General features: G+C 42.7%; 2 protein-coding genes across 6 annotated transcripts in view; one reads left to right on the top strand and one right to left on the bottom strand.

Annotated features, from left to right (window-relative positions):
- The window catches only part of RNF17 (ring finger protein 17), a 107,247-nt gene that overhangs the window by 36,513 nt on the left and 43,359 nt on the right, over window positions 1-27,375 (top strand). For 2 of the 3 annotated variants that reach the window (XM_082220390.1, XM_082220391.1), the window contains 7 exons: window positions 709-765; window positions 1,281-1,397; window positions 1,761-1,905; window positions 3,390-3,525; window positions 3,714-3,900; window positions 5,109-5,207; window positions 6,699-6,863. The exons of the other annotated variant lie outside the window; for it this stretch is intronic. In XM_082220390.1, the coding sequence (XP_082076516.1) occupies window positions 709-765; window positions 1,281-1,397; window positions 1,761-1,905; window positions 3,390-3,525; window positions 3,714-3,900; window positions 5,109-5,201 (735 nt within the window). In that variant the 3' untranslated portion in view covers window positions 5,202-5,207; window positions 6,699-6,863. Of the gene's footprint in view, window positions 1-708; window positions 766-1,280; window positions 1,398-1,760; window positions 1,906-3,389; window positions 3,526-3,713; window positions 3,901-5,108; window positions 5,208-6,698; window positions 6,864-27,375 lie in introns of those variants that run through there. 3 annotated transcript variants of the gene reach the window in all.
- On the bottom strand, window positions 7,070-26,928 carry CPAP (centrosome assembly and centriole elongation protein). 3 transcript variants are annotated; one of them, XM_082220393.1, is made up of 17 exons: window positions 26,525-26,928; window positions 24,621-25,120; window positions 24,005-24,128; window positions 22,735-23,019; window positions 20,707-20,845; window positions 19,738-19,843; window positions 17,947-19,519; window positions 17,374-17,506; window positions 15,523-15,688; window positions 15,088-15,318; window positions 13,480-13,579; window positions 13,076-13,176; window positions 12,324-12,428; window positions 9,362-9,502; window positions 9,193-9,277; window positions 8,189-8,309; window positions 7,070-7,379 (listed from the first exon to the last, which is right to left on the bottom strand). In XM_082220393.1, the coding sequence occupies exons 2-17, from the start codon at window positions 25,041-25,043 to the stop codon at window positions 7,187-7,189; spliced, it is 4,026 nt and encodes a 1,341-aa protein (XP_082076519.1). In that variant the 5' UTR covers window positions 25,044-25,120; window positions 26,525-26,928; the 3' UTR covers window positions 7,070-7,186. The 3 variants fall into 3 exon arrangements, with proteins under 3 accessions (XP_082076519.1, XP_082076520.1, XP_082076521.1); XM_082220394.1 differs by having other exon boundaries at window positions 26,514-26,928; XM_082220395.1 differs by lacking the exon at window positions 26,525-26,928 and adding an exon at window positions 26,415-26,478.

Here is a 27,375-nt window from a genome sequence, read left to right on the forward strand (position 1 = left end):
TAAAAAGGTAACAAGCTCAAAATTAAGGGATAGTACCTCCAGTGGGAGGGGACGCGGGTGGCGCTGTGGGTTAAAGCCTCAGCGCCTAGGGCTTGCCGATCGAAAGGTCGGCAGTTCAAATCCCCGCGGCGGGGTGCGCTCCCGCTGCTCAGTCCCAGCGCCTGCCAACCTAGCAGTTCGAAAGCACCCCCGGGTGCAAGTAGATAAATAGGTACCGCTTACCAGCGGGAAGGTAAACGGCGTTCCGTGTGCTGCGCTGGCTCGCCAGATGCAGCTTGTCACGCTGGCCACGTGACCCGGAAGTGTCTCCGGACAGCGCTGGCCCCCAGCCAATAGATGTGAGATGGGCGCACAAACCCCAGAGTCTGTCAAGACTGGCCCGCTCGGGCAGGGGTACCTTTACCTTTACCTCCAGTGGGGGACACATGCTCCTGGGGGTAGTTTGTCCACATTTGGTCCCCACCCTGCAGTTATAATAAGGTGTTAATGGTTTCCTTTAAGGGCTTGTATTGTACCTGCACAAATGCACTATGCACCAGATTAGTCCTGATTTTTGGGCATGAATTTAATTTTTTCCCAGAGTGCTTGATTGCAATCCAAGGGATTGAAAATGTTTTGAGACAAACCACTGCTGCAGGCATTAGCTTGTAAGTCAGTTAATATACCTTTAGAAATTAAAACAACTTCTTCCCTTCTCATGTGTTCTAGGATATAACCTATTGCAGTGAAGATCATTTGGAGCAAAACTGTGAAATCAGTCATGAGGTAAATGTTAAAATATGTCAATGGATTTCTTGGTTTTCAAGCTTGATAATGTGTTGAAGCCAGTTTGGTATCTACCAACTTTTGTGACTCCAGCCCAGCCACTAACATCCGTTATAGTTTGTTTTGAGTGGATCAAGTCTGTAAGGTTTTAGTGGTGGGAGAGACATTGGATCAGTTCTGATGCCTTTCCTGAAAGTGGGTTTTGGGATAGGGTGCACATTAAGTGTGCAGTGGTTGGTGATCAGCCCAAATTGGACATCTTTAATGAAATGCATCATACTGCATTTCCCCAGCATTTTAAAACGGCACAAACAAGCTCCATTCCTTGCTCCCCCAATAGCACACCAATCTGAATAGTGAGTCTTGCACAGAATAGTCTCCATGACATCACTGGCACCAACTTCATTCATGTGCACCCAGCTTGCATTCCTTGTCATTCTCTGTGCACAGCTCATATTGCTGCTGCTTGCATCTCTAGGCACGTAAAGATTTCCTGCTTCCTCCTTTTTTTTTAGGAGTTACTGATGTCTGAAGTAGATACTCCCCTGCTGCCACCCTATATCTCGCCGTCACTGCCTGTTCTTGGAGAACTTTTTCCAATTAAAGTAACACATGTTGTGTCACCTAATGAGGTATCGTGGTGAAGTAAATATTTTTGCTGTTATCGGGTCTGTTGTAATTGCATCCTTTCACAGCAGCGCATCCTGCGTTTTAGAACTTGAACTTGTGAGAATTAGGATTCTTCATAAATAGTTACATCCATTGTTTGAGATGTATAATGATAGCTTTCGAAGCATGACATAAGACTTCCTAAGAAGCTGTCTATGGCTTATGGGCACTTGCCATGGGCAATTGCTAGTATTTCTAGTATTGATTCCATTCAGATACTGTAGTTAAAACTGGGAGGCTGGTCCATCCTGTATGTTGGACGATGCTCTCACTTCAAGATCTTTGATACATATTTTTGATATATGACACCAATTACTGTGCCCTAGGTGTACATTACCATTGATCAGCGAGACAGTCCCAAGCATGAAGATGATACAGAAGTCAGTGGGGATGTTGAAACTCTAGACCATGCCTTGAGACGGTGTAATCAGAACTTGGAGTCCATCCCTTTCCTAACTGATTTTCGGAAAGGTATACAGTCATACCTCGGGTTACAGACGCTTCAGGTTGCTTTTTTTCAGGTTACGGACTGCCGAAACCCGGAAGTACCGGAACGAGTTACTTCCCGGTTTCGGCGGTCACGCATGCACAGAAGTGCCAGATCACAACCAGCGCATGCACAGATCCCGCACGGATCACGTTCACAACCCAAGCGTCCACTGTATTATTTCTTGGCAATTTGCATTTATACATTTTGTAATTGAAGGTGAAAAGTTACTTAACTACTTTAGAACAAAACTTCTCTACGGTCTCCTTGCATTCAGAATCAAATAAGAGAAAACCGACTTATTTATTAAATTTGTACACCGCCCTGTACCCCTAGATCTCAGGGTGATTCACAGTATATAAACTCCTGAAAGCTGTTCATTTATGCTTGTTGCTATAAAAAAACTATGCAATGAATTCTCTGAGTTTCTGCTGAACTTCAGATAGTGTAGTGATGCTAGTACAGTGGTACCTCGGGTTACCTACGCTTCAGGTTACATACTCTTCAGGTTAAAGACTCCGCTAACCCAGAAATAGTACCTTGGGTTAAGAACTCTGCTTCAGGATGAGAACAGAAATCGTGCTCCAGCGGTGCGGCAGCAGCAGGAGGCCCCATTAGCTAAAGTGGTGCTTCAGGTTAAGAACAGTTTCAGGTTAAGAATGGACCTCCAGGACGAATTAAGTACTTAACCCGAGGTGCTACTGTACCATGAGGTTGCAATAATTTAGCTGAGGCATCACTAATCATGAAAGTATCTCATGATAAATACTGGGCTCCATTAAACTATAGAAAGTATTTATTAAAATATAGTAGGGTGTTTTGACGTGTGTTATTCTGTTCTCCTTCGGGTGTTGGAAGTCTCTCAAGTGGGTTTAGCTGACACTCCACTTCTTGCAGGACATAAAAAAAAACCAGATTGTGATGACTGGGAAAGGGGGTGACAGCCATGGAGTGTTTCTGGCACACAGTAGCCATCTGCAAAACTTTACAGTTTCTACTATTATGAGATGTGATAGCAAGGGAGCCATCCAATGAAGCTGAATGTTGGAAGATCAGTAGGACGTAGAATGCAAGCCTAAATCAATTCCTTTGGATGATTTTATTTAATGCCTTCCCAGTTTTGCTTAGCAAAAGGTGATCCACGATGCAATATAAATGGTTATAGGAGGGGGTACCCTTTTTCAGCTGGAGGACTTCACTCAACCATGATCAACCCTCTGCATATCAAAGTGGGCATGGTCAAAAACCCTTTTTTAAAAAAGAATTGGTAAACATTTGGGGGCACAGAACCTTTTGGTATCACAGTAGAGAACTTATGAGAGCAGTCAGTTTAGAAAACCTCTGCAAATTAACATTATTTTAAAAAAGCAATGGGGGGGTGCATAAAACTTGGGAGCCAGATACAGGTTAACCCCCCATGTTGCAGTATTGGGTGCTGAAATTTAAACAGCTTTTCTCCCTTCGTTAGACATGCCTTGCCTTGCAAAGTACAGTGATGGCTTCTGGTATCGGGCAAAGCTCATCTCAATTCATGAATGCAATCCTCTTTCGATTATGGTGGAATTTGTTGACTATGGATCCAGCGAAACAGTGCCCACAAGCAGGTAAATCTATACATTGCTCATGTATTAGTGCAAATTGCTATTCAAGACAGGTGAAACTAAGATCGGACATTGGTCTGTACAGAATATACATATTAACATCATTTTACCACCACTTTGTAGCAGCTAACAAATTGCTTGTAGGCTGCCATCTTGAATAGGGTTATTCACTGACTTTAATTTTGCCTCAGGTTACGTCAGCTTCCTCCTGAGTTCATGCAGTACCCTGCTCAAGCCTTCAAAGTTCTGCTGGCTGGATTTAAACCAGCTTTGTGTGAGTCACACACAAAAATCCCGTATTGTTCCGAATGGAGCATGGAAGCATTGTGGACCATGATAGACTGCTTCCAAGGGAAAAATCTCTATGCTTCTTCACTGGTAAAGTCTTCCCTTATTTTATCCCAGCCAACTCTTCCCATCCACAGACTTAACTGTAAATTCCCTTTCCCACTTTCAGTATTCAGGTGGAATTTTAAAAGGTTCCTGTTCACCCGGCAACCTTGAAATTACTTGGCTGTCAGGATATTTGATCTTTTAAAATGTTTTAAAAAGAAAACAGTATTATTTTGCTGTTTCATTGTTTATCACCCTGGGATCCTTTTGGTGGGATAGGACTGCAATAAATAAATACAAGTAACTTGCAACTTACACATATTTAACTTGCACATATTCAGCTTTACGTTCTTGATTTTAAAAAAATTAAAAGGGGGAGGGTGTCTGGGGGAAAAGAACAGCACTCCCACCCTCCATTGAACCCATTGTGTTTCGACTATACAAAAGATTTTGGCTTTTCACACTATCCCTGGAACGCAGCCCCCATGTAAGTTGAGGGTCTCCTGTACACAAATTAAGTTCCAAGGCCAGTTTGAACCAGTACTTTAATTCTTGCTATCTCATTCATATGATTTCCTTTGAATGATTTTTAGAGGACTGGGGGGGGGGGGCAAGCTTTAGCCCAGTCCTGTTCTTTCATTCATAAGGCTTATTATTCTGCAACTTGCTGCCCCCCCCCCATGAATGTATCTCAGCTGCGCTTTCCTGTCCCCTCTTCAATCACTCCCCCCCCCATCCTCCACTACCTTTTCCCATTCTCGACAGGTATTTATTTATGTAACTTTAAAAAAGCTGCAGGCACTGCACTACGCATAAAAGTTGACAACTTTATACAGCCAGCCATTCATGTTTCACATTAGACAAAACGAAGGTTTGTGCGGGCGGGGGGCCTGTTATACCAATTTCTACTGGTTTTTTTTAAATTAAATACTATAGTCTGTGCAAGAATGATAAATGTTGCCTGTAAAACAACATTTCCATATTTGGGGCTTTTTGTGAGGCGGGGGGATGTCAGCATCCTCTCAGAACACTCCTTAGTGAAAGCCTACAATTCCGTCTTGGAATGGTTTCATCAAACTCACTCCAGCTGTGTGCCTCCTCTCTATAATTGAGTTTTGCTTAGGAAGCAGACAAGATTTGGATAGCCAAGTACAGAAGTTTAGAACTCTTATCATTGTATAGTTTTGGAAACTCTAATATGTACTGATTCTCAAAAGTTGCCTGTTGACGTTGGCCGTATATCTTACTTGCAGACGCATTCACCAGAGCATACCGTGTTTGTATATGAAGATGGGCACCTAGTTCACATGAAACTAGTAGAAATGGGATTTGCTGAATTAATTTAGTGACTGGTAAGCACACTCAATTTCATCTATTAAAAGCTTTTTTGTCCTACTCTTCGACTTTAAAGGGTCACAAGGGAGCTTGCAGATCAGTAGAAACACAAAGACTGCCCTTGTCCTCAAGGTTACAGTCTAAAAGATAAAAGGAAAAAGTAATGAGGGAAGGGAAAGGCTGGCACTTTTAGTACCGTTGCAGTTCTTACAATAACTGGCCAGGATGGAAACAATCCATGTAGCTTGGTGGAATGGCCTACTATTGGTTGTCAAATGCGAAGAACCAGAGATTAATAAAACAACTGCTAGAGAAGTATCTGAATTCCTACCCTTCACCAGAAGGTCTTGGGGTAGGCATGTAAAGGCACCACTGAGTTAAAACAGTGAAAACTCTGCCACTCACAATCCCCAAACAGGAATTGCATAGACATATTTGTATTTTATCAGTTTTAAGATGGTTCATTTTGTAGTCTCAATAAGAAAATAAAGGCTTTTAAAAATGAAAGATTGTATCGAGAGGGCATTTTTAAAAACGTAGGAAGAGTCCTACTGGATCAGAACCCTCTCGTCCAGCGCTCGGTTCTCACTGTAGACAGCCAGATTCTGAATGTGTGCTCTCCCCCCACCTGCAAATACCAGCAACTGGCATTTAGGGAAATACGTTCTGAAATAATTTTGGAAATTGTTGCAAATGCTGCTTAGAAGCAGTAGGCAAACTAATGAAAAACGGACAACTTCAACAGATGTCCAGATTTTAAAATTATATACCTGCATTAGTAACTCAACCAATAGAATTTTTGCATGCCAATTTGTCATAGAACAGAATAAGTATAACTAGCATTTTCATAAACAGAAGTTACCAACGTTTTTGGAGCGAAAGACACATTTTGAATTTTGAGAGTGCTCAAGGTGCCAGCCGCACAGTGGCTATTATGGGGTGTATGGCTAAACAAAATGAGAGTTTGGCCATGGTGAAGTTTTTCCTATAATTGTATTTCTGTACAAGCGTTAATGTGTTAAATTTCTGCTTAGAAAATAAAAGGAGGGAAAGTGCATTAAAGGGGCTGAGAAAACAAGCTCTTTAGGACCTCAAGCAATTCATCAGTCGCAGCTCTGACTTGACTTACTGGTGAAAAACAGACGAGCGGCAAGACTTGCTCATTTCATAGAAATTGTTTAGACAGGTGCTTGCAGATTTTGCTTCATATTTTGCTTAAGAGGGATAGACACTCTCCTTAAATTAAAAGCTTGGAGTCTGAGCCCCTGCTAGGAATAGGAGGGAAGAGATTTGAAAGTCTAAAAATGCAGCCAGGTAAAGGTTACCTTGAAAGAAATGTGACCCTCAGCCTCATCTCCTGTCAGAATTAGTGTAGCAAAGCATGCAGCAAGTGGTGATGCCAGTTGCCCACCTTGGCTTTTTTGCCATGGGAGAGCATGTAACATTTTAATACTACAACATCAAGGCAAGGGTTGCAGGCTTTGAAATTTTGTTTGTTTGTTTTTCAGATGCAGATCATTAGATGAAAACAATACCAGAATAAAGAGATTTCATTTGGATTTGTTTGTTTGTTCCCTGATAAGTGGTTACCTTTTTTGTTGCAAGTTGTTGTAATACTTGCTTTGTGCAAGTACTAAAGGATGTTCATTAAAAATTGTTCTTGAAGCAGAAAACATCTTGCTTGTGTTGGTTTATTAGGTTAAATAAGTGTAAGATGTGGGCTTACTGTAAAAAGGAACGAAGTGTGTATGATTGCTTCAAAATGGTTATAACCTGCTTTGGCAACAAGTTGTCCGAAAACAAGAAACAGAAAGTTTAAGTGTCATTTTTGAAATGTATTGCTATTTACATATTAGGACTTGTATGAGTAGGAATAGCCTTAATCTTTAAAAACAAGTTTATTGACAAAACATTTTTACTATGTACAACCTTTACAAACATTTTCTCAGAAGAGAAAACATGGATAAATATTAAGACCTGAACAAAATATGAACTTTTAGAGGATGGTGTCCACAATAATCTCACCATCCTTATCTTTAACTCTAACTCGACCCGAAGCATACTGCGTTTCTTGGCGTCCATCGGCATACATTGTCTTAACGGTACCGTCTGGATACTCCCGTCTCTTGAAATGGGCTGTATGCACTTCTTGCTGGCCATTACTGAACTCGATAACCTTGCTTCCATCCCTTAAAATAGAAAGGCAACCTTTAAAACCGATGTAATGTTATAGCTAAATTCTGCTGGGAGGTACAATTAAGAATGCAGCTAATTGTTCTAACTGCCATACCTACTACAGCCTACCTACTTAAAATGTAACTTTAAGCAGCATCTCTGCCTCATATCATTTGGGTTCTTCCCAATGTGTACTTTCAGCATAACAAATCTTGGCCTACACAGGAAGTATTCTTAAATTGCTGAGATTATCATCTTGTACTCCTGCAGCTGGCCAGACTGGGTAAGGGTAGCATAAAGACTGTCATAACACAGTCAGCACTGAAGATTTTGTTCTTGACAGCCTTTCTCTTCCTCCACAGTCTTGTTTCCTCAAAAGGCATTCTTAATGTGAGTCACTACTTTTTCTATATAGGACACGGTTGGTGCTGTGGTCTAAACCACAGAGCCTAGGGCTTGCCGATCAGAAGGTTGGTGGTTCGAATCCCCACGATGGGGTGAGCTCCCGTTGCTCGGTCCCAGCACGTCAAAAATGCAGGTAGATAAATAGGTACCGCTCCAGCGGGAAGGTAAACAGCATTTCCGTGCGCTGCCCTGGTTCGCCAGAAGCAGCTTAGTCCTGCTGGCCCCATGACCTGGAAGCTGTCTGTGGACAAACGCCAGCTCCCTCGGCCTATAGAGCGAGATGAGCGCCGCAACCCCAGAGTTGTCTGCGATTGGACCTAATGGTCAGGGATACCTTTACCTTTACTTTTTCTATAGGGCTGCAGTAAATGCAGTCCAAACTTAACACTTAAAATAGTTTTATGAAAATAAATCTTACTGCTGTGTGCGGACAATGGTGCCATCAGGGAAAATGGTCATTTCTCGCCCATCCGTGTACACATTCTTAATGGTTTGATCAGGGAATACAATCTCTTTCCTTCCATCTGGAAAATGCTTTTCTGCAAGGAATGAACGAGCATACCTCATGTCAGAATACTGATACGCCTTGTAAGTACTGTATTTTTTGCCCTATAGGACGCACCAGCCCATAGGATGCACTTATTTGGGGGGGGGGGAATAAAGGGGAAAAAAATATTTTCCCCCCCAGGTGCGGGGCTGGGGCGGGGGAAGCCCGAGCTTCCCCCGACCCCAGCCCCCAGAACAGGCTGCTATACACTAGCCGTGGGAGAGCCCCCCCCCCCCCGAGCCCCAAAGAGCAAAGAAGCAATGACAACGAGTGTGATGGATCCCGCTCACTGTCCTGGCTTCGTTTTTAGCCTGGGGGCTGAGAGCAATGGCAAGGTTGTGCAACCTCGCCATCGCTCCCGGAGCTTGCTTGCGGGGCTGGGGGCGGGGGAAGCCCGAGCTTCCCCCGTCCCCAGCCACTAGAACAGGCTGTTGCCCGCAAGCCTTGCGAGCCCGTGGGAACTCTCCCGGGCGTGCAAGGCTTGCGGATAGCTTCCTGAAGCCTGGAGAGCGAGAGGGGTCGGTGCACCACACCAACGCCTCTCGCTCTCCAGGCTTCAGCGAATGCCTGCATTCGCTCCATAGGACGCACACACATTTTCCCTTCATTTTTGAATGGGAAAAATTGCATCCTATAGGGCGAAAAATACGGTAGTTCTTGAAATTTAATGGTGTGCCACCAATACACACAAACACACAGCAATTTATAGAGCAGTACAATAAAAATATATTAATTTATTATTAATACCCCACCCATTGGCTGAGTTTCACCAGCCACTCTGGGCGGCTCCCAGTCGAGTGTTAAAAACAATATAGCATTAAATATTAAAAACTTCCCTAAATGGCTACAAGAAAGACAGCCAGGTCTCCGTTTACCTATTTGTCCATTTGAGAAATGTAGGACCTCTAAGCCTGAGGGGTAGGTGGTGTGCGTAGTCTTGGCATCTGCATAATAGTATATCTGTTGAGAAGAGTTAACAGATTTAGCATGAATAGAACCTTCTGTCCATATCTGAATGGCACATACTTCTTACTGGATACATACCACTCTCCGATCATCCAGAACTTGCTTTACATCCCCATTAAAGAAGGTTACAGTTGTAGTCTTCCCATCACAGCTCACTTCTTTCCGTGTGCCATTGGGGAAAATAATCAGGTGGGATCCATTTTTAAAAATCTTTTCAACCTGAAAGAAGTGAAATAAAAGCATATATCGTAACAATTCTGACTGAATTTCTACAGACTAAGCCAAGCAGAGAATAAGAAAGGGGAAGAGGCCAAAACAAACAAACCCAAACAGAGCTTATCTGATAATAAGGGATAGTATCCCTCCCACTTCTAAATACGGTGCCCTTAGAAATTCAAGAGTATGGGGCATGCTTCACAAATCCAGAGGCCCAGAAATTGGATGTAGGATTTTTCTTATTTATTTGATTGCAGCTTACATGAGTGGGCCACACACACTCAAAAGAATAATAATAATAATAAATTTTATTTATATCCCGCCCTCCCCAGCCGAAGCCGGGCTCAGGGCGGCTAACAACAATAAAATAGTGCAACATTCTAAAAACATTTCATTATAAAAATTAATTAAAATCGAATTGATGGCAACCATTAAGCTAAAGTTCTGTGAAGATTGCCAAAGGAGGGAATCAGGCTGTGCCCTGACCAAAGGCCTGGTGGAACAGCTCTGTCTTGCAGGCCCTGCGGAAAGATGTCAAGTCCCGCAGGGCCCAGTCTCTTGTGACAGAGCGTTCCACCAGATTGGAGCCACAGCCGAAAAAGCCCTGGCTCTAGTTGAGGCCAGCCTAACCTCTCTGTGGCCTGGGAACTTCAGGATGTTTTTGTTTGAAGAGCATAAGTTCCTCTGTAGGACATACCAGGAGAGGCGGTCGCGTAGCTACGAGGGTCCTAGGCCGTATAGGTCTTTAAAGATTAAAACCAGCACCTTAAACCTGATCCTGTACTCCACCGGGAGCCAGTGCAGCTGGTATAGCACCGGGTGAATGTGATCTCGCAGTGAAGACCCCGTAAGGAGTCTCGCCGCGGCATTCTGCACCCGCTGGAGTTTCTGGGTCAGTCTCAAGGGCAGCCCCACATAGAGTGAGCATGGATCACAGTGGCTAGGTCAGGGCGAGAGAGGTAAGGAGCCAACTGCTTAGCTTGGCGGAGATGAAAAAATGCCGCCTTTGTTATAGCTGTAATCTGCACCTCCATGGAGAGGGAGGTATCTTAGATTACACCCAAACTCTTAACAGACGGTGCTGGCACTAATTGCACCCCCGCAAGAGATGGGAGTTGCCCCCTCAATCCCATATTGTCCCGTCCCAGCCAGAGGACCTCTGTCTTTGAAGGAATTAACTTCAACTGGCTCCCACGTAACCATCCACCCACAGCTTCCAAACATCTGGTCAGTGTGTCTGGGGCCGAGTCAGGATGGCCACCCATCAACAGATAGAGTTGGGTGTCATCGGCATACTGATGGCAACCCAGCCCAAAACTCTGGACAAGCTGGGCGAGGGGGCGCATAAAGATGTTAAAAAGCATCAGGGAAAGTATCGCACCCTGAGGCACTCCACACACCAAGGAGTGACGCGATGACAATTCCCCCTCCCCCCAAGCGCCACCCTCTGTCCCCGACCAGAGAGAAACAAGCGCAGCCATTGAAGGACTGTGCCCTGGATCCCCACGTCGGCAAGGCAGTGGTCCAGGAGTTCATGATCAACCATGTTGAAGGCTGCTGACAGGTCTAGAAGAATCAGCAGCCCCGGGCCATCCCACCCCCTTTCTGTAGGCAGATTACTCTTGAGTTAGGCCTTCACATAAGCACAAGCGTTTCTCTGTGGACTGAGAAAGATCATACAAGCCTGAGGTTCATTCCCACATTTGCTGTGGGGCATAGCCATTAACTGTGGCTGAGCATGACCCAACCTTGAGTATTATGCAAATGCATGGGAAACAGCTGCAAGACTGTATAAAAGTAGGCAATTTGGTTTCCTCTGCATAATAGGGACTGGACCTAAATTCAGCATGAAATTCAGCAAAACTGTATTGAGAAGACTGTTTTTATTTACAGTGGTGCCTCGCAAGACGAAATTAATCCGTTCCACGAGTCTCTTCGTCTTGCGGTATTTTCGTCTTGTGAAGCATGCCTATTAGCGGCTTAGCGGCTATTAACGGCTTAGCGGCTTTAAGAAAAAGGAAACAAACTCGCAAGAACTCGCAAGACGTTTCATCTTGCGAAGCAAGCCCATAGGGAAATTCGTCTTGTGGAACGACTCAAAAAACGGAAAACTCTTTCGTCTTGCACGTTTTTCGTCTTGCGAGGTACCACTGTACAAGGGCCTTGACAGGACCGCCTAATCCCTGCCCAATCACTGCGGTCTTTGGCAGAGTCATTTTTAGTGGGTCTACTGTGGCAAAGATGGAAGCCATGCATTTAGTATTGCAGGCCCAATTTGGTGAAGCTCCCTGAACTTCCATACTTTTATTCCAGGACACTTTAAGTCTGGTTTACAGTTTTAACCAATTTTCACCTTTTCTGATTTTTTATTTCTTGTACAGTACTTAGATACGATAGTAGTTAAGTGGTATATGAATATGAAAAATACATAAATAGTTACCACCTCTTATTTTTCCCTGCATTCTTTGGGCTCCATTCTGAAAATTAGGCAGAATGGCATAAACATCTAGTTCAGATCCAAAAAGGCTCCCAAGCATAGCAGCAGCAGCACTGCACTTTCATAGGTGGTGCAGGTATGGAACTGGCCATCCTTTCTGAGGCAAGAAAGAGCAAGCATTTCCTTTACATAGCAATGTTCTCCCGATATTACTTTCTGGAATCGCTTCAGAGCAGGGATGGGAAACCTGCTGCCCTCCTGATTTTGATGACAATTCCCATGGAACTTGACCATGTTGGCTGGCCCCAAAGGAAGTTTGAGTCCAGCAGCATCTGGAGAGCCACAGGTTCCCCCAGCCATGCGCTAGAAAAAACAACAACTTACTACCTTTCCATCAGGATGATTGGCTTCACTCTCTATTTCGTCTTCACTGTCTGATGAATCAGGACTTAGCGATGGTGACGATTCAACAGTTCCATTACCAGGTAAATTCTGAAATGGGAGGTGGGCAAAACTGTATAAATTTGTCTTGAGAGGCAAATCATATTACTGGGGGCATTAAATGGTGACAATCTGGGAACTTCTCTACAAGACAAGCTTCATTCATGTAAACTGAAATCCTCTACTGAAATGGTCTTCAGACTATCATTACAGGACCCCTTTCACAATGATGTGTCTGCCATGGTTTAAATGTGCAAACCTAAATTTCCTGGACTGTGCTCATCCCACAAAATACTACACCTGAAGGCATGCTCTATTCCTGTTCTGCAGAGAAAAGATGCCAATAGCAAAACGGGACTAAAATCTATTATACAACTACAGTATCCTACATTCTTTAAATGAGAATGTAACACTGTTTTCCCTAGAATTTAATATCTATAACCTTTCATACCTTTATACTGAATATAAATTTAATCCATAAAAAATGGGTTATTTCTCAACCAAAGGAGCAGCACGAACAGTCAAGAAGAGCAAGAGGAGATTTAACATAGCAACCTCCCCAGCGTTTTCTTACTTCCTTGATGCTGCAATCATCCTTGGGTCAGTTTTGGCTATCTATTACACAGCTTAAACATTTCTATCCAAGGCCCTAGGCTGCCTTATGAAACCAGGAGCCAACATTCTCGTACTTTACTTACAGCCATAAATGCTTTGGAGGAATCTTCAAAAGTCACTGCCACATTGTTCAAGCAACTCTCTTCAGGTGCAGCTGCTAGTTTAAATTTTGCACAGGGTCTTCCTATTTCAAACAATAATAAAAATATGATTCTAATATTTTATATTTCCTAGGACATGGGGAGGAGGTAGGTACATCCCTCTCAAATTTTCTGCTACCTCTTATTTAATTTGAGGCCCACACTAAATATTATCAGTGGCATTACTGCTTCTTGGGTAAATTACTGTAAAACATACCAGTAAGAGGGGGGGTGGGTTTGGAGGTAGCTGAAGTGTTAGAATGACAAGGTATGTAACATGCAGACTTGCATATAAAATGTCATATTGCTGCTTACTAGAAATGGTACTGTATCCTAAGTATAGTTACCTTCTGATGACAGATCACTTTTGCCATTCATCTTGCTGCTCTTTTCTGCTTGAGGAATTGAAGGCAGAGTCTGGTTTTTTTGCAATATAGCTGGAGAGTGCTGGGGGGGGGGGATGTAAAGCAGGGGCATATTGAGATTTTTTTTTTGTTAAAATGCTACAATGATAATATTCAGGAACACAAACCTTTTCCCCGAAAAGTAAAATGTGATTATTTTACCATATTTATACACCACTTTTCAAAATTACCGTATTTTTTGCCCCATAGGACGCACCTAGTTTTGGGGGGGAATAAAGGGGGGGAATTATCCCCCCCCCCAGGCACGGGACTGGCGCGGGGGAAGCCCGAGCTTCCCCCGACCCCAGCCCCCAGAACAGCCTGCTATCCGCAAGCCTAGGGAGCCGCGCTGGTCTCCCCAGGCTTGTGGAGAGCTGCGCGAAGCCCGGGCGCGCTCTTCAGTGCACCCCAGGCTTCAGAATGCAGGCAGCTCTCCGGGAAGCCCAGGAGCGCAGGCAGCTCTGCGCAACCCTTGGGAGCCCGGCGCTAAGTCGCGCTAGTCTCCCGAGGGTTGCGCAGAGCTTCCTGAAGCCTGGAGAGCGAGAGGGGGCGGTGCGCACCAACTCCTCTCGCTCTCCAGGCTTCAGCGAAAGCCTGTATCCGCCCCATAGGACGCACACACATTTCCCCTTCATTTTTGGAGGGGGGGAAATGCGTCCTATAGGGCAAAAAATACGGTAAGTTCACAAAGCTATTTGCAACATAAAACTAAAGTCAATATGGTAGGAAGCTGTTTACAACATGTATGCACTTTTGCTTATTCATACTTGGAACTGTGTGCCTGAGAGCTGTTCAGTAATATATAATATAGAGTGAAAGCCAACAGTGGCCAGCTACCCAAGTGGACTTCTCACTCTTTTCCCCACAACCTGCCAACATGTGCCCTGAACAGTTGAGGAATCCTCCAGAGCAGATTTGGATTGGGGGAGCACTAGTGAGGAGGAAAAGTGTGCTCACATGACTCCGGATACTCGCTCAAACACTTTAGAAATGAAGGCAGCTTATCAAATCAAAAAAAGTTGAAAAGTTCTGTCCCAGCAGTTCCACATTAATTATTCTACCTTAACAGCTGCACACACAAAACTCTCCTACCAAAAGAGACAGACTAATGCAGGCATAGAAAACTCCAGCCCTCCAGATGTTTGGGACTACAATTCTCATCCTGATCACTGGTCCTGTTAGCTAGGGATGATGGGGACTGTAGTCCTAAACATCTGGAGGGCCGGAGTTTGCCTATGCCAGGGCTCAAAAACATCAGCCTGACTCTCAATAATGACAAGTACGCAAATGTAAGTCAAATTTGTGCAACCTAAGGTGCCTGGGTAGTTTGTTTTTCCTTAATTCATCCTTTTCAGGAAAGTTTCAGGTGTGTTTTTCCTCCCCGCAACTCTTATTGTTACAGCAACCCTGGGAAATAGGTTAGGCAGAGAAAGTGTGAGCTTCATGACTGAGTGGGGATTTGAACCTACGTCTCCCAGTCTGAGTGTGACACATTAACCACACTACCACTTTTACGCCTGAAAAGAGATAGAAGGGGGAAAGAAACCTTACTGCCGACTCTGCTTTCTTATCACAGCCAGTTTTCTTCTTGTTTATAGATGCTTCTTTTCTCTTCCAAGCATCCAAACGAAATCGTTCCATAATTTTGATCTCTTCCCGTAGTTGCACATTCTCCCTAGTTAAGGCCTCTATCTGGTCTCTAAGACGTATGTGGGTTGTTGACCATTTTGTCTCTCTTCTTTTTAAATCTTCCTGCAAGGTTGCCATTTGCTGCTTCAAAGCCTTGAGAAAACAACATGCAAGCAGGTCATTTGCTACTATGTTAAAATACACAAACTGAAGAAAAAGACAAATCACTTTACACTGCAGTAATAAATGCAATACCTGTAATAAAATTACTCAGTGGACATTCTTCATCTTAAATCAACAACCAGTAAATCTGATCCCAATCAAAGTAACCATATAGGTTTTCCCCTGCATTCATACCTGAATTTCATCCCGTTCCTTTTTATCTGGAATAGCTCTAGCTGCCTGTGCATACTTCTCAAAAACTTTACGTTCTTTTTGCAGCTTTCTTGTTTCTTCTTTTTTAAATTCTTCTATTCGAGTAAGCTCTTTGGCTTTCTGTTGTTCAAAGTCAGCAACTTCTTTCCTGAAAATTTACAGTAATTATTTCAGAACAGCAAAAAATGCTGCTCCTTGAAAAATTGTATGTTTTACTGATAACATTATAACTTAGGGTTGTTAGCTCCACAAGCTACCCCATATAGTATATTTTTAAAAAGCTCTCCTAGAACACAACCACCAGGCACTGTTGCTATAACAAACCACATGCTTTCTTACGTCATCCTTCTTGGCTCTCTACATAAATCCCAGTAAACCAACAGGCCATATCTTCAGAAATTCCACAATATTTCTTGGTTAGCAAAATCGGTAATTTCCAGCTGCCCAGTATAAATAGCTGCATGACTTAGTTTATTGTTTGCAAACTACCAAATTATATTAGCCCTGTATGATGCATTGTCTCTGGCATCTTTTATTGCAGCTGAATTAGTCAATTGCATTGTTATCAACTGTTATCTAGATGTCAGTATTTTTGAGATTTAATATTAAGGGATGGTATTTCTAGGTACTATTCTGCCTCTGGGCTATGGATCCCACTGGCTTGCACATTGTCCTGCATGCCATTTTAAACACATGCTTCACAGCTGGACTACTATGCCTTCTGCATAGGGCCTCATTATTAAGAAAGTCCAGAAACCTGTAACTGGTACAAAACATGGCAGCTCAGTGGTTCACCAGAGTATGTGACTCTCTTATTGAAACAACTACTCTGGCTTCCAACTTGTATCTTGTCCCAATTCTAAGTGCTGGTGGCAACTTTAAAGCCCTTCATGGTTTGGGACCAGGATAACTGAAGGGCAACCTAGTCCTGTATGAACCCACTCGTCTGTTAATATCTTACGCCCTCTTGTGCATTCCCCCGAACTATGCTTAGTTGGCACCCGGAAGAGGGCCCCCAGTAGAACCAGGCCATAACCATTTCAGTGGCCTCCACCCAGGTTATGAAAGACCCCCACAAAGAAAACTCTTCCCATCACTTCATTAAAACCTTCCTTCCTGCTTATTAGAGGGGTGGTTTTTTTTTTGGGGGGGGGGGTCATTTTAAGCTTCTGCACCAGACTGTCTTAGCTGCATTGAAATGTTTTTATCACTTGAGAATATGCACTTGTTTTCAATCGCCGCCTTTTATCTTTTTGTTTCTTGCTGCTTCTAGTGATGTGGGTTTTATTTATTTTTTATACATTGTTAGCCACCTTGAGCTTTTTAACAGGAAAGGATGGATTTATTTTAAATGAATGGGCTGTCACAGATGGCAGGTCATAGAATCATAGAATCATAGAATCATAGAGTTGGAAGAGACCACAAGGGCCATCGAGTCCAACCCCCTGCCAAGCAGGAAACACCATCAGAGCACTCCTGACATATGGTTGTCAAGCCTCTGCTTAAAGACCTCCAAAGTAGGAGACTCCACCACACTCCTTGGCAGCAAATTCCACTGTCGAACAGCTCTTACTGTCAGGAAGTTCTTCCTAATGTTTAGGTGGAATCTTCTTTCTTGTAGTTTTGATCCATTGCTCCGTGTCCGCTTCTCCGGAGCAGCAGAAAACAACCTTTCTCCCTCCTCTATGTGACATCCTTTTATATATTTGAACATGGCTATCATATCACCCCTTAACCTCCTCTTCTCCAGGTGGGTCCTAAGTGGCAAGCCTGCTCTAGGTTAAATCAGCTTCCCACCAACAGGATAGAAATCAGACAGGCTCTTTAAGTTACCTGAACTTCTCCAAAGCCTTCTCACGCTCTTCTCGAAGTTTTGTGAGGGACGCATTTTCTTCCCTAAACCGTTCGATTTCAACTTCCAATTCAACAAGTTTCTCTCTCAATAGCTGGGAACGAGCTGTGTCTCCTGACAAAGAACAAGTGCACAATGTTTGATGCACCAATGTCAATGTATGCACCATACTGTTGTGTGGTAACGTTTTACCAGTTTCCCACCCTCTCTGATCTTTGCCATCTTTATAGGAGTTTTAAAGCCAACTCTGCTGACTTCCAGGTCAGCTTTTACACATACATATCCAGACTGAAACTATGAGCGAGTCGCTGTAAGACTGGATGAAATAAATGGGCTTAAAACACATAAAACTGTAGCCATTACAATAGAAACCAGTCTGAAAAGCAAATTGGCTCCAATAAATTGCTTGGCAATTTGTTTAAGAATCTAAAACCCTGAGAATGCAAGCTGAAGAGCAGGACAGAGGGATATAGGCTTTGAAGATTACTACTGCTATTGAGGAGATTTATGGGACTGATTATTATGCTCAATGCTCATTTATCCCTCTTGCTTACCTCCTGATTCTTCCTGAGACACATTGGGTTTGGCATCATGTCTTTGCTGTGCCTCTACCTTCTGTTTGGGCCTCAGAGAAGGAAAGAGCTTCAGCATCAGATCTGTTGTGGGGGGTGCAACTGCCTCACTGTCTGCCACAATTTGCCTGAGCAGAACATCCCCTTTCTTTGCTACGGCAATCTTCCTCTTGATCCTTTTATCTGGAAAAAATGCCTCATTCGTAGCTGAACCGTCAGGGGACAATGGTCCTTTAATAACCAAGTCATCATTTGGTACTTGGGCACACCGACTCCCATTCTCGTCAAAGTCCGTCCACGATGTTTCGTCATCAAAATCAACTTGATTTCCATTTGCACAACACACAGTTTGAAATTCAGAACCCTTGTTTATCTTGCTACACTGGATACTACCAACATTTTTTTCCAGTAAGCCAAGGCTGGCATCTCTATTTGTGCCTTCTTTGTACTCTGAAAATTCAGGACTGTCACCTCTATGACTCAAATCAAACTTTTTAGCTCTCTCAGCAGGCTTTATGGTAGTCTCAAATTCCTCCTCAGACCCCAAAGTCACATCACTACTTTCACCAAATTTATCTTCGTCCCACTCAGTGTCTCCAAAACCTTGAAACTCAGTGGGGAAAGCTTGAAGTATTTTACTGTCAATTTTATTTTGATGATCCTTCAGCATTTCAGGTGCCTGGGATTCAGTGATCATCCCTCTGTCCTTCTCATTGTTTGCTGGTTGGGAAACACATGCGTCTCCATTTCTGTTCTCTACAGCTGTAGCGTCCTGCACATTTATCTGCTGTTGTTGCTGCCTTGATTTAACGGGAGTAGAAGACAGTCTGCGCCCTGTAGAAATCTGCTGGCCTTGATCCAAGATCCTTACAATAAGTGAGGAATTGCTGGCAAAAGAGATTTCATCAGCAGCCTGCTCTAGAAACAAAAATTCATCCAATTCAATTTCCTCTTTTTCCTTTTCAGTATCCCAGTTTTCCAATTTCTTCTGGAAAGAAAGTTCAAAAGAGAGGTCTAGGTCTTTTTCAGAGGAATTTGTAAGATGTTTGGTCACTTGTGCTGGTTGCGCATACTTTTCTTTGGGTAACTCACAGCCAATTTCATCCAGCTTTGCAAGTGCCATTATATTATCTTTATTCTTTTCTCTTTCACCATTTATTTCTGACTTGGCAAACTCTCTGAGTTGTCCAGATTTCCTTTCACTGGGATTTCGTCTTGTAGACAAAGGGATAGCTTTCCCAGCACAAGTTCTGAGCACTGCTGTTTTTCGAGCGGGAAGAGCTGGAGCTTTCTTCATTTTACCATTCTGATTACCATTTTTAGACACAAAATTGTCAGAAGTTTGTTCTTTATTTGAAGTGGCTGTTTTCCGGTGAAGCTGTGGCTTGTCTGCTTTAACTGAGTTTTTTACTTCTGATGCATTAAGATGAGTTACTTTGCTTTCTTTCTGATTAGCTGCTTTGGATTTTGCACCAGCAAACCTCCTTAAACCTTCACCTCGTTTTAGAAAGGGTCGTTTTGCAACTGGTGTCTGGAATGTTGATCTTTCAGAGTCCTAAAAAACAAAAACAAAAAGACCTTTTCATTTTCTTATATTTCTATTTATGTGTTTTGCTTGCTCTATCAAGGTACTCATATAAAACTTTTTGGGAAGTCTGGAATTTCATGTGTTGCACCTACAAGAGTGAAACCAACATAAGTGAAGCAGGAACTTATTCTCACAGTTGTTATACATTTTATATATCACTGCAAGAAGCATTTCTAATTACTAACCTTTTTATTTCCTTTTTGGCTCAGCCGTTGTTCTTCTAGTTGTATCTGCTCTTCTAGGAACTCTTCAAATGTCTGTTTTCTTTCTTGAATACTAGCAGCAACAGGTCTATTGCAAGAGACTCACATTTTATTGTCAGATCTTATAAAATACAGGATATTGGTTCATCATAAAGGAATGGATCCCTTCAAAGTGTTGGTGTTGACTTTTAAAGCCCTAAACGGCCTCAGCCCAGTATACCTGAAGGAGCGTCTCCACCCCCATCGTTCTGCCCGGACGCTGAGGTCCAGCGCCAAGGGCCTTCTGGTGGTTCCTTCACTGCGAGAAGCAAAGCTACAGAGAACCAGGCAGAGGGCTTTCTCGGTAGTGGTGCCTGCCCTGTGGAATGCTCTCCCATCAGATGTCAAAGAGATAAACAACTACCTGACATTTAGAAGACATCTGAAGGCAGCCTTGTTCAGGGAAGTTTTTAATGTGTGACATTTTAATGTATTTTTAATCTTTGTTGGAAGCTGCCCAGAGTGGCTGGGGAAACCCAGCCAGATGGGCAGGGTACAAATAAATAAATTATTATTAATTATTATTATTATTATTATTATTATTAAAAGGAATCACATCCCTCTTTCTAAGAATGACAACCTCCTTCCCCATAGACCCTCATTCCCCATAACAGAAGAGGACCCTGATAATAAGACACCTCAACTATGTCTCAAAGACCTCTTTCATTTTCTCCAGGTTAGCTACCTTGGTCTCAAGGGGATAGAAATCTTGTGCAGTGTGCTCCTGACTCTCGGAGAACAAGCATACACCCACAACTTCTGTCCAACTTTCAGGTCATTGTACATATGACACTCTGTGCAATACACTGGGTAGTTGCCACTGCTAGTTTTCTACCTTCACAACTGGGTTTCTTTTTTGGGAAGTGGGGGGTTGTTCACTGGGTATCAAGGCCATTTTGCATACAAACTCACCTTTCCTCAGCATTGGGTGTTTCCAAGCACTTCCCTCCAGTCCGGCTTTCAGAGGTCTCTGCATCCCTGGTGCTTTTACAACTAATGTCACCATCTGCATTTCCAAGTAGATTTTGCTCCAGAATCTGACTATTTTCTCCTGCAAAATAAAGAAAAAACTTGACATTTCAATCAGCTGGCATGAAGCCAGAGGAGATAAGCCCTCCCGCCCGCCCACCCTTCATTCAAGTTACAAACCTTGCTTTTCTTTGTTTGATCAAGTCCTTATTCAAGACACAGCCAATTTCTACTCAAAGTACCAGTTTACTAGCTCACTAATATTTAAGATTTTTTTCTCAACTTCTAAGTTGAGCAGACATTAGAGTAGTTTACGTAAGAACAACACAGACATATATGTTGTATTGTAGGGATATTGTAGTTTAAAGTTTTATTTTTGTATATATGTAAGATGCCTTGGCACAGAAATAAAATAAAAACAGTGCCTGCCCACATGCTTACAATTCAAACACAACAAAAGGAAAGCACAGGGAATGAAGAGGAAAATAAGCAAACTCAGGCACCAGTCCCAAAAGTTACACCTGCCTACATACACCTGTGTCACAATTGCAGCAGGAACCTGGAACTTGATTTTAATCAGTCCCTTTGTCATTGTCTAGCCAGTCAATTTATCTTTCAGCCATATCTTTACAACAACTGCAAATCCAGAAGCTCTTTTAATGAATAAAGTTCTTCACACTTTAAATAGGAAGGTCCGCTGGCTCTTGACAATATATATGATCTCCGATGCAAAACAACAATGTGTTTTATCTCCAACTGAATGAAGGTATTTGGTGTAGCTCAGTTGCTACAATTATGATCCAGAAAGTTAAATCTCAGCTCAGCTCACCATCCAACTCAATAGATGGTCTGAAATATACCATTAATTCGCCTAACAAGCCCTCACCCCATGTGCAATATTTACTTTACATGGCTATTTAAAATATTTCCGAGGTCATGATGTGAACATAAGAACTGCACCACTTTATATTGAACCCTGTTAGGTTTCCTGATTACACCTATAACATTTAATCATATCCTCTGTCTCCATGCTTACCAATGATTTTATGTATTTGCTTAGAATACGTCTACCCTACAAAAATTTCCCCTTCCCTATAAAGCCCATGTTACTGCCTGTAACCTGGAGTGAGGTTATTGCTGAGCCCTGTTGGGCCTCCTGTGTCCATAGCATGAATGAATTGTGCCCAATGCATTTACTACTACTACTACTATTACAGAAGATGGCTGAAAAGTAGTATTAAAGTGATCTTAAAAATTTGATTGTCCTTAATAACCAACCAAATAATTGCTTGCTAATGGACTGATACTCACCCCCCCCCTCCAAGGAGGACAGGAAGTGTCTTATTCTGTGTTACCACTATGAGCATCAAAGGTGCTCTGAGCTTCTCTGAGGCCCAGTGCTACTGGGGGGGGGGAGTCCCTCTCCTCCTCAGCTCTTAGCACTATAGAGTTAGGAGTGGGGAGAAATTTCATACGCCTTATGCCTTGAAAAGGCTCAGAAAGAAGCAAAATACAGTCATACCTCGGGTTGCGAACACTGCGGGTTGCGCATTTTCGGGTTATGGACGCGCCGATCCTGGAAGTACCAGAACGGGTTACTTCCAGGTTTTGGCACTCACACATGTGCAGAAGCACTAAATCGCGCTTTGCGCATGCGCAGAAGGGCCAAATCGTGTCACACGCGTGTGCAGACGCAGCACTGTGGGTTGCGAACGTGCCTCCCGCACGGATCTCATTCGCAACCTGAGGTTCCACTGATGTTCAGTGGTGGGTCTGGAAGATTCCTTTGCACTGCTTGAAACTCTGGAGAAAAAGCAGCATCTCACCAGAATTAAAGAACATGCTCAGCAGCAGCAAGCACATTTCTGGACCTCAATATTTATATGTTCTCAGCAATCTTTACAAAAACCTCTGATATTAGTATTCATACAGGCAGTATTAATAATTAGTTTAGTTAGATGAATGTTTTACCTGAAATGTCACTTTGGTCTTCAACCTTCAATTCATTCTGCATTTTGAAAGACAAATCTAAAGTCTCTCTCTCACAAAAAGGATCTGCAGAGATGGTTCCCTTCAATATTTGGCCATTCTTGGATTTTTGAAGAGAATCCTTTTGTTCAACAGGAGAAGGAATGCAAGGCCCACTGTTCCAATAAACACTGTCTCCATTGCGATGTGGTGGAAGAGACGGCACAGGAGGCGAGTGAGATGGATGATCACATCTTTGACTCAAGCAATCTTCCATTACACGAAAGCCTTACAGTTAAACAGAAAACCATAGCAGAGGATATTTGTATTACTTATGTGGAGAAATAGCAGAAAGGGTGTGGTTTTTCCTGTCTTTATGTATTCTGCCAGTAACAGGATTTTTAGAACCATTATCAAGAAAGCCTGAAACCTCACAATGCTTTAGGCATGCAGTTGCCAACTATCCATGTAGCAAAAGATGGATAAGAAGAAACAACTGCAAAACTTCTGGTTGAGGATTTTGTAATATCCACTGTATATTCCACTATTTGTTTACTTCATCTGTGATCAAGCTCGTCAAAATAACTAGAAGCTTCCATTTCTTGGTAGTCAGTAGTCAATATTGTCATCATGAGTATTGCATCTCTTTTTAGAACAGATTGGTGTATCTTGTGACCCACTGAGCTAAGCACAATCACCAGCTATGCAGTGGCCCACTAAGGGCTCAGCAAGCCTCCTGTTTTTGCTGCCTATCTGGCCTTGCAAACACAAAAAAGGGGCAAGAGGAGATGTCAGACCACTGGCAGGCCACAAAAAAATGGCTTATGGACTGTACTCAGCATGGTGGGTTGAAGATTAAAGAAAACTATTCTAAACAATATGATTTCCCAGCACCAGTGAAATCCCACAATGTTCATTCTGTCCTTAAAATGCAACTTGGGCATGTCAGTTTATACAAGCAAAAGAAAATGACCTGCAAACATTAGCAGCACCCAAATGGAGTCTGTCTCAGAGCTTGAGCAACATCCCAATAAATACTAATTTTAAAGATGCAAGAGGAACTTGCAAGGACAGATCCTTATTGGGAAGCTGTAATATGGAAAGCAGCCCCTGGTACCAATTCTGATTTGATACAAGAATTCCTGACCAAATAACTATTTGACTAAGCAATGTTTATGTATTTTAGCACTGTCCAGGCATAAAAAACCTTATCTATTTCTGTCTGTTTTAACCATGCCACAGTTGTAAAGACAATTTCAGCATGTCCCCTTACCAGTATGTGTTTGCTGCTCAGAGACCATTGAAAGTAGTTTCTGTTGTTCTTCCATTAGCCTTTGAATTTGCTCCATTTGCTGTCTTTTCAGCTGTTCCTGCTTGTGCTGTTGCAGTCCTTTGAGCTAAGAAGCCAAATACATTATTAGAACTCGCATATTAGAGCAATTAATCTAATCTTTATTTGTAAGAAAATAGTTTACAGGCACATCAGAATACACTAAAGTGACCACAATTTACACTAGGGCCCAAGTCCAACAAGTGCCATTTGGACTGTACAATTACATATTAGTATACAGCTACAAATAAAATAGACAAATAGGCATTGCAATACCATACTGAAATCCAAGCCTCAATTCATCAGGAAAGCCTACCAGTCTCAAGCAAAACAACATTGTTTCATAAATGTACCTGCCAAAGGATAAGCTAAACTGCCTCCTTAGCAAAGCCAGAATATAGTAGTGAATAGCACAACTGCAACCATCATAGTTTCATGGGGTTCAGTATGCAAGTTCAGCTTATTGGGTCACAAATTGTGCAGTACTGACTTGTGAAAATACTGCTTTTTTTTCTAGACAGAATAAATAATAGGTGTAAATAAAGGCACTTTTTTTTACCTGCTCAAGCTTTTGAAGAAGTAGATCAGTACAACATTCTTCATCCAGACCATCCAGCTGATCACATTCAGTATCACTTTGCAGGGCTACCCACTGACCTGGAGCATCTTTAACAATTAGCATTTGCTCCTCCTTAGCAAATGAAATTGGAGAAAGTGTTTGGGATACATCCAACTTGTCCCCACAAGGACTGTTCAATGCAACAGCTTGCTGAATCTGTATCGAGTTTTCACTTAAAGAAATGCTGCTTGAACTGTGTAGTGAATTACTTGAAATACCTGGTGAGGCATCGTCAATACTGAGCGCTCTAGTGGTTTTCAAACTATGGAAAGCAGGATTTAATATAACTCCAGCACGGGGAGCATTAGACATCCAGTGTGCGATCAAGTTTTCTTCCCAATTCAAATCTGTAGAGGTGGCCATCTGGGAAATAATTGTAGTAGTCCAACCTTAACTAATCTATATCGCTGGCCAAGGTCTTTGATACCCAACTTCAGTACCTGTACAATAAAACAAAGATTTATCAAGTGGATACACAGAATCCATCATTCTTTGCTTGACAGTGTTCACTTAGAGCCCAGATAGAACCAGCCTGGTCCTTCAGTCTTGTTTACATGAAATATGAGGCAGGCTAGGCAATCATTAATTTGTATTATAACATTAATTCAGATTATAACAGCAAATAAAACTTAACAAAAAAAGACTAATACTACTCATTCATTCAGCCTTTCCCAGCATAATTTAAACAATTAAATCTATAAAAAATTATAATCCAGACATATTAAACACATAAAACATAAAAAACTCAGAGCCACCATTAAGAAGTTTTCAATTTGACTTTAAAATTCTCAACTAAGTTTCCTGAAACAATCTCAGTGGTTTTGGAAATATCAACCCTCATCAGATATTGGATTACAGAAAACAGAACTGTATAACATAGATAACTATATAATACTGGTCCTAAAGGATCTTCACTGGCTCCCAGTACATTTCCGAGCACAATTCAAAGTGTTGGTGCTGACCTTTAAAACCCTAAATGGCCTCGGCCCAGTGTACCTGAAGGAGCGTCTCCACCCCTCATCAATTAGCCAGGACACTGAGGTCCTCCTCTGAAGGTCTGCTGGTTCCCTCAATGTGAGAACAGAAGTTACAGGGAACCAGGCAGAGGCCTCGGCAGTAACATCCTCTCTTCAGATGTCACGGAGATTAAGAAGTGCACAACTTTTAGAAGACATCTGATGTTTTTAACGTTTTATTATGTTTTTATATTCCGCTGGAAGCTGCTCAGAGTAGCTGGGGAAACCTAGCCAGATTTTTTTTGGAGGGGAGGGGAGAAATAATAAAATTATTATTAAACTAAACAGGAAACAACAAGTTTTAAGAATCAGGACTCACAGCTGGTATTGCTTCTAATTTTATTGCCATTTGTGATTTTTAATTGAAAGCCACCTCAGCTTTCGTTATCGCAAAGACGGGTGTGTGGGAAGTGTATAATTTTTGAAATAAATAAGCGCCTAGGCTTAACACAGGCAGAGACAAAACATTTAGTATATATATATCAGAGAAGCCACAACTGGGCTGAGCCTCAGCCAGGGTCACAGACGGCAACACCTCCTGTGCTTCTCTCATATTAAAAGGCAACAGCCCATAAATACAGAGTGTAGGGAAAGTGGAGAATAAAACACAACGGACAGACATACACAGAAGACAAAACTAAGGAAAGAAAGCGGCCTCTGGAGACCGACTAATCTAGTAAGACGATTTCCGCAGATATTTGGGGAGACCCCAAATTACCTCACAGCGGCGTAAGAAGAAACCTAAACTTCCACGAGTGCCAACCTCCCCCCGCCCTCCTATCGGGCTGCTACTCCGCAGCGAATACACCCGCCAGACCTTTTACAAACCTGCCGCCATCCTCCCTGCTCCCAGCGCCACAGGCTGGACAACGCCGGCCGCGGGGCTTGCTGGGAGTTGCAGTTCCTGGCGGCCGCGATCCTCGCTCTTGAGGAAAAGTCGGCCCGCTATCGACTGCATTTCCCATGAAGCACTGCAAAAAAAAGGACGTTACAGTAGGCGTCGTTAGTAAATACTGCGCTCGTCTTTCCAAACCGGCGGCAGTTAAAGGGTGGGGCCTCTGTCTCTGAGGAGGCGAGGAGTAGCGCAGTGGTGTTGGGGCCCCCTCGGTTCCAGCTTGCGAAACCTATATTCTGGTTCCTTTTAAAAGGCAATTTATTAAAGAAGAAAAACAGACATAATCAGGATAAATAAAATGTCAAAACAAAGATAAGCCAAGGGTTAAGATCACAATCCATTGAAAACCCCAAATAGTAAAGCAGTAGTAGTAGTCTTCTTTGGCGATCACTCATAGCCGAGTAAGATTGTCTTCCATAAACACGGTTTTAAGAATGAGTCCATAAGTGACTGTGGAGGCCAATTCTGGATCCATGCGTCCTTCCACAGTGGGGACATTGGTTTCCAGGCGGGAGTTGATCGCGTGTGGATTTGCCAAGCATGACTTCCTCTTGGCACGCTTCTCCCTTGCGGCCTGAGTTCAAGTGTCTTTAAAGTCCATGACACCTTTGGTAAAGGCTGTTCTCCAACTGGAGGGCTCGCAGGCCAGTGTTTTCCAGTTGTCAGTGTTTATACAACCTTTTTTTAGATTTGCCTTGATACCATCTTTAAACCTCTTTTGTTGACAACCAGCATTACGCTTTCCATTTTTAAGTTCTGAATAGAGTACTGTATTTTTCGTTCT

The sequence above is a fragment of the Podarcis vaucheri genome, assembly GCF_965113315.1.
Source record: "Podarcis vaucheri genome assembly, chromosome: 4".
NCBI classification, from domain to species: Eukaryota; Metazoa; Chordata; class Lepidosauria; order Squamata; family Lacertidae; genus Podarcis; species Podarcis vaucheri.

Coding starts and splice junctions, on each gene's coding strand:
- CPAP (XM_082220393.1), bottom strand. CDS start 25,043: ATGGCCACCTCTACAGATTTGAATTGGGAAGAAAACTTGATCGCACAC. Junction 15,319..15,522: donor AGGAACGGGATGAAATTCAG/GTATGAATGCAG, acceptor TGTTTTCTCAAG/GCTTTGAAGCAGCAAATGGC. Junction 8,310..9,192: donor TTTCTCAAATGGACAAATAG/GTAAACGGAGAC, acceptor CATTCCTTGCAG/AAAAGCATTTTCCAGATGGA.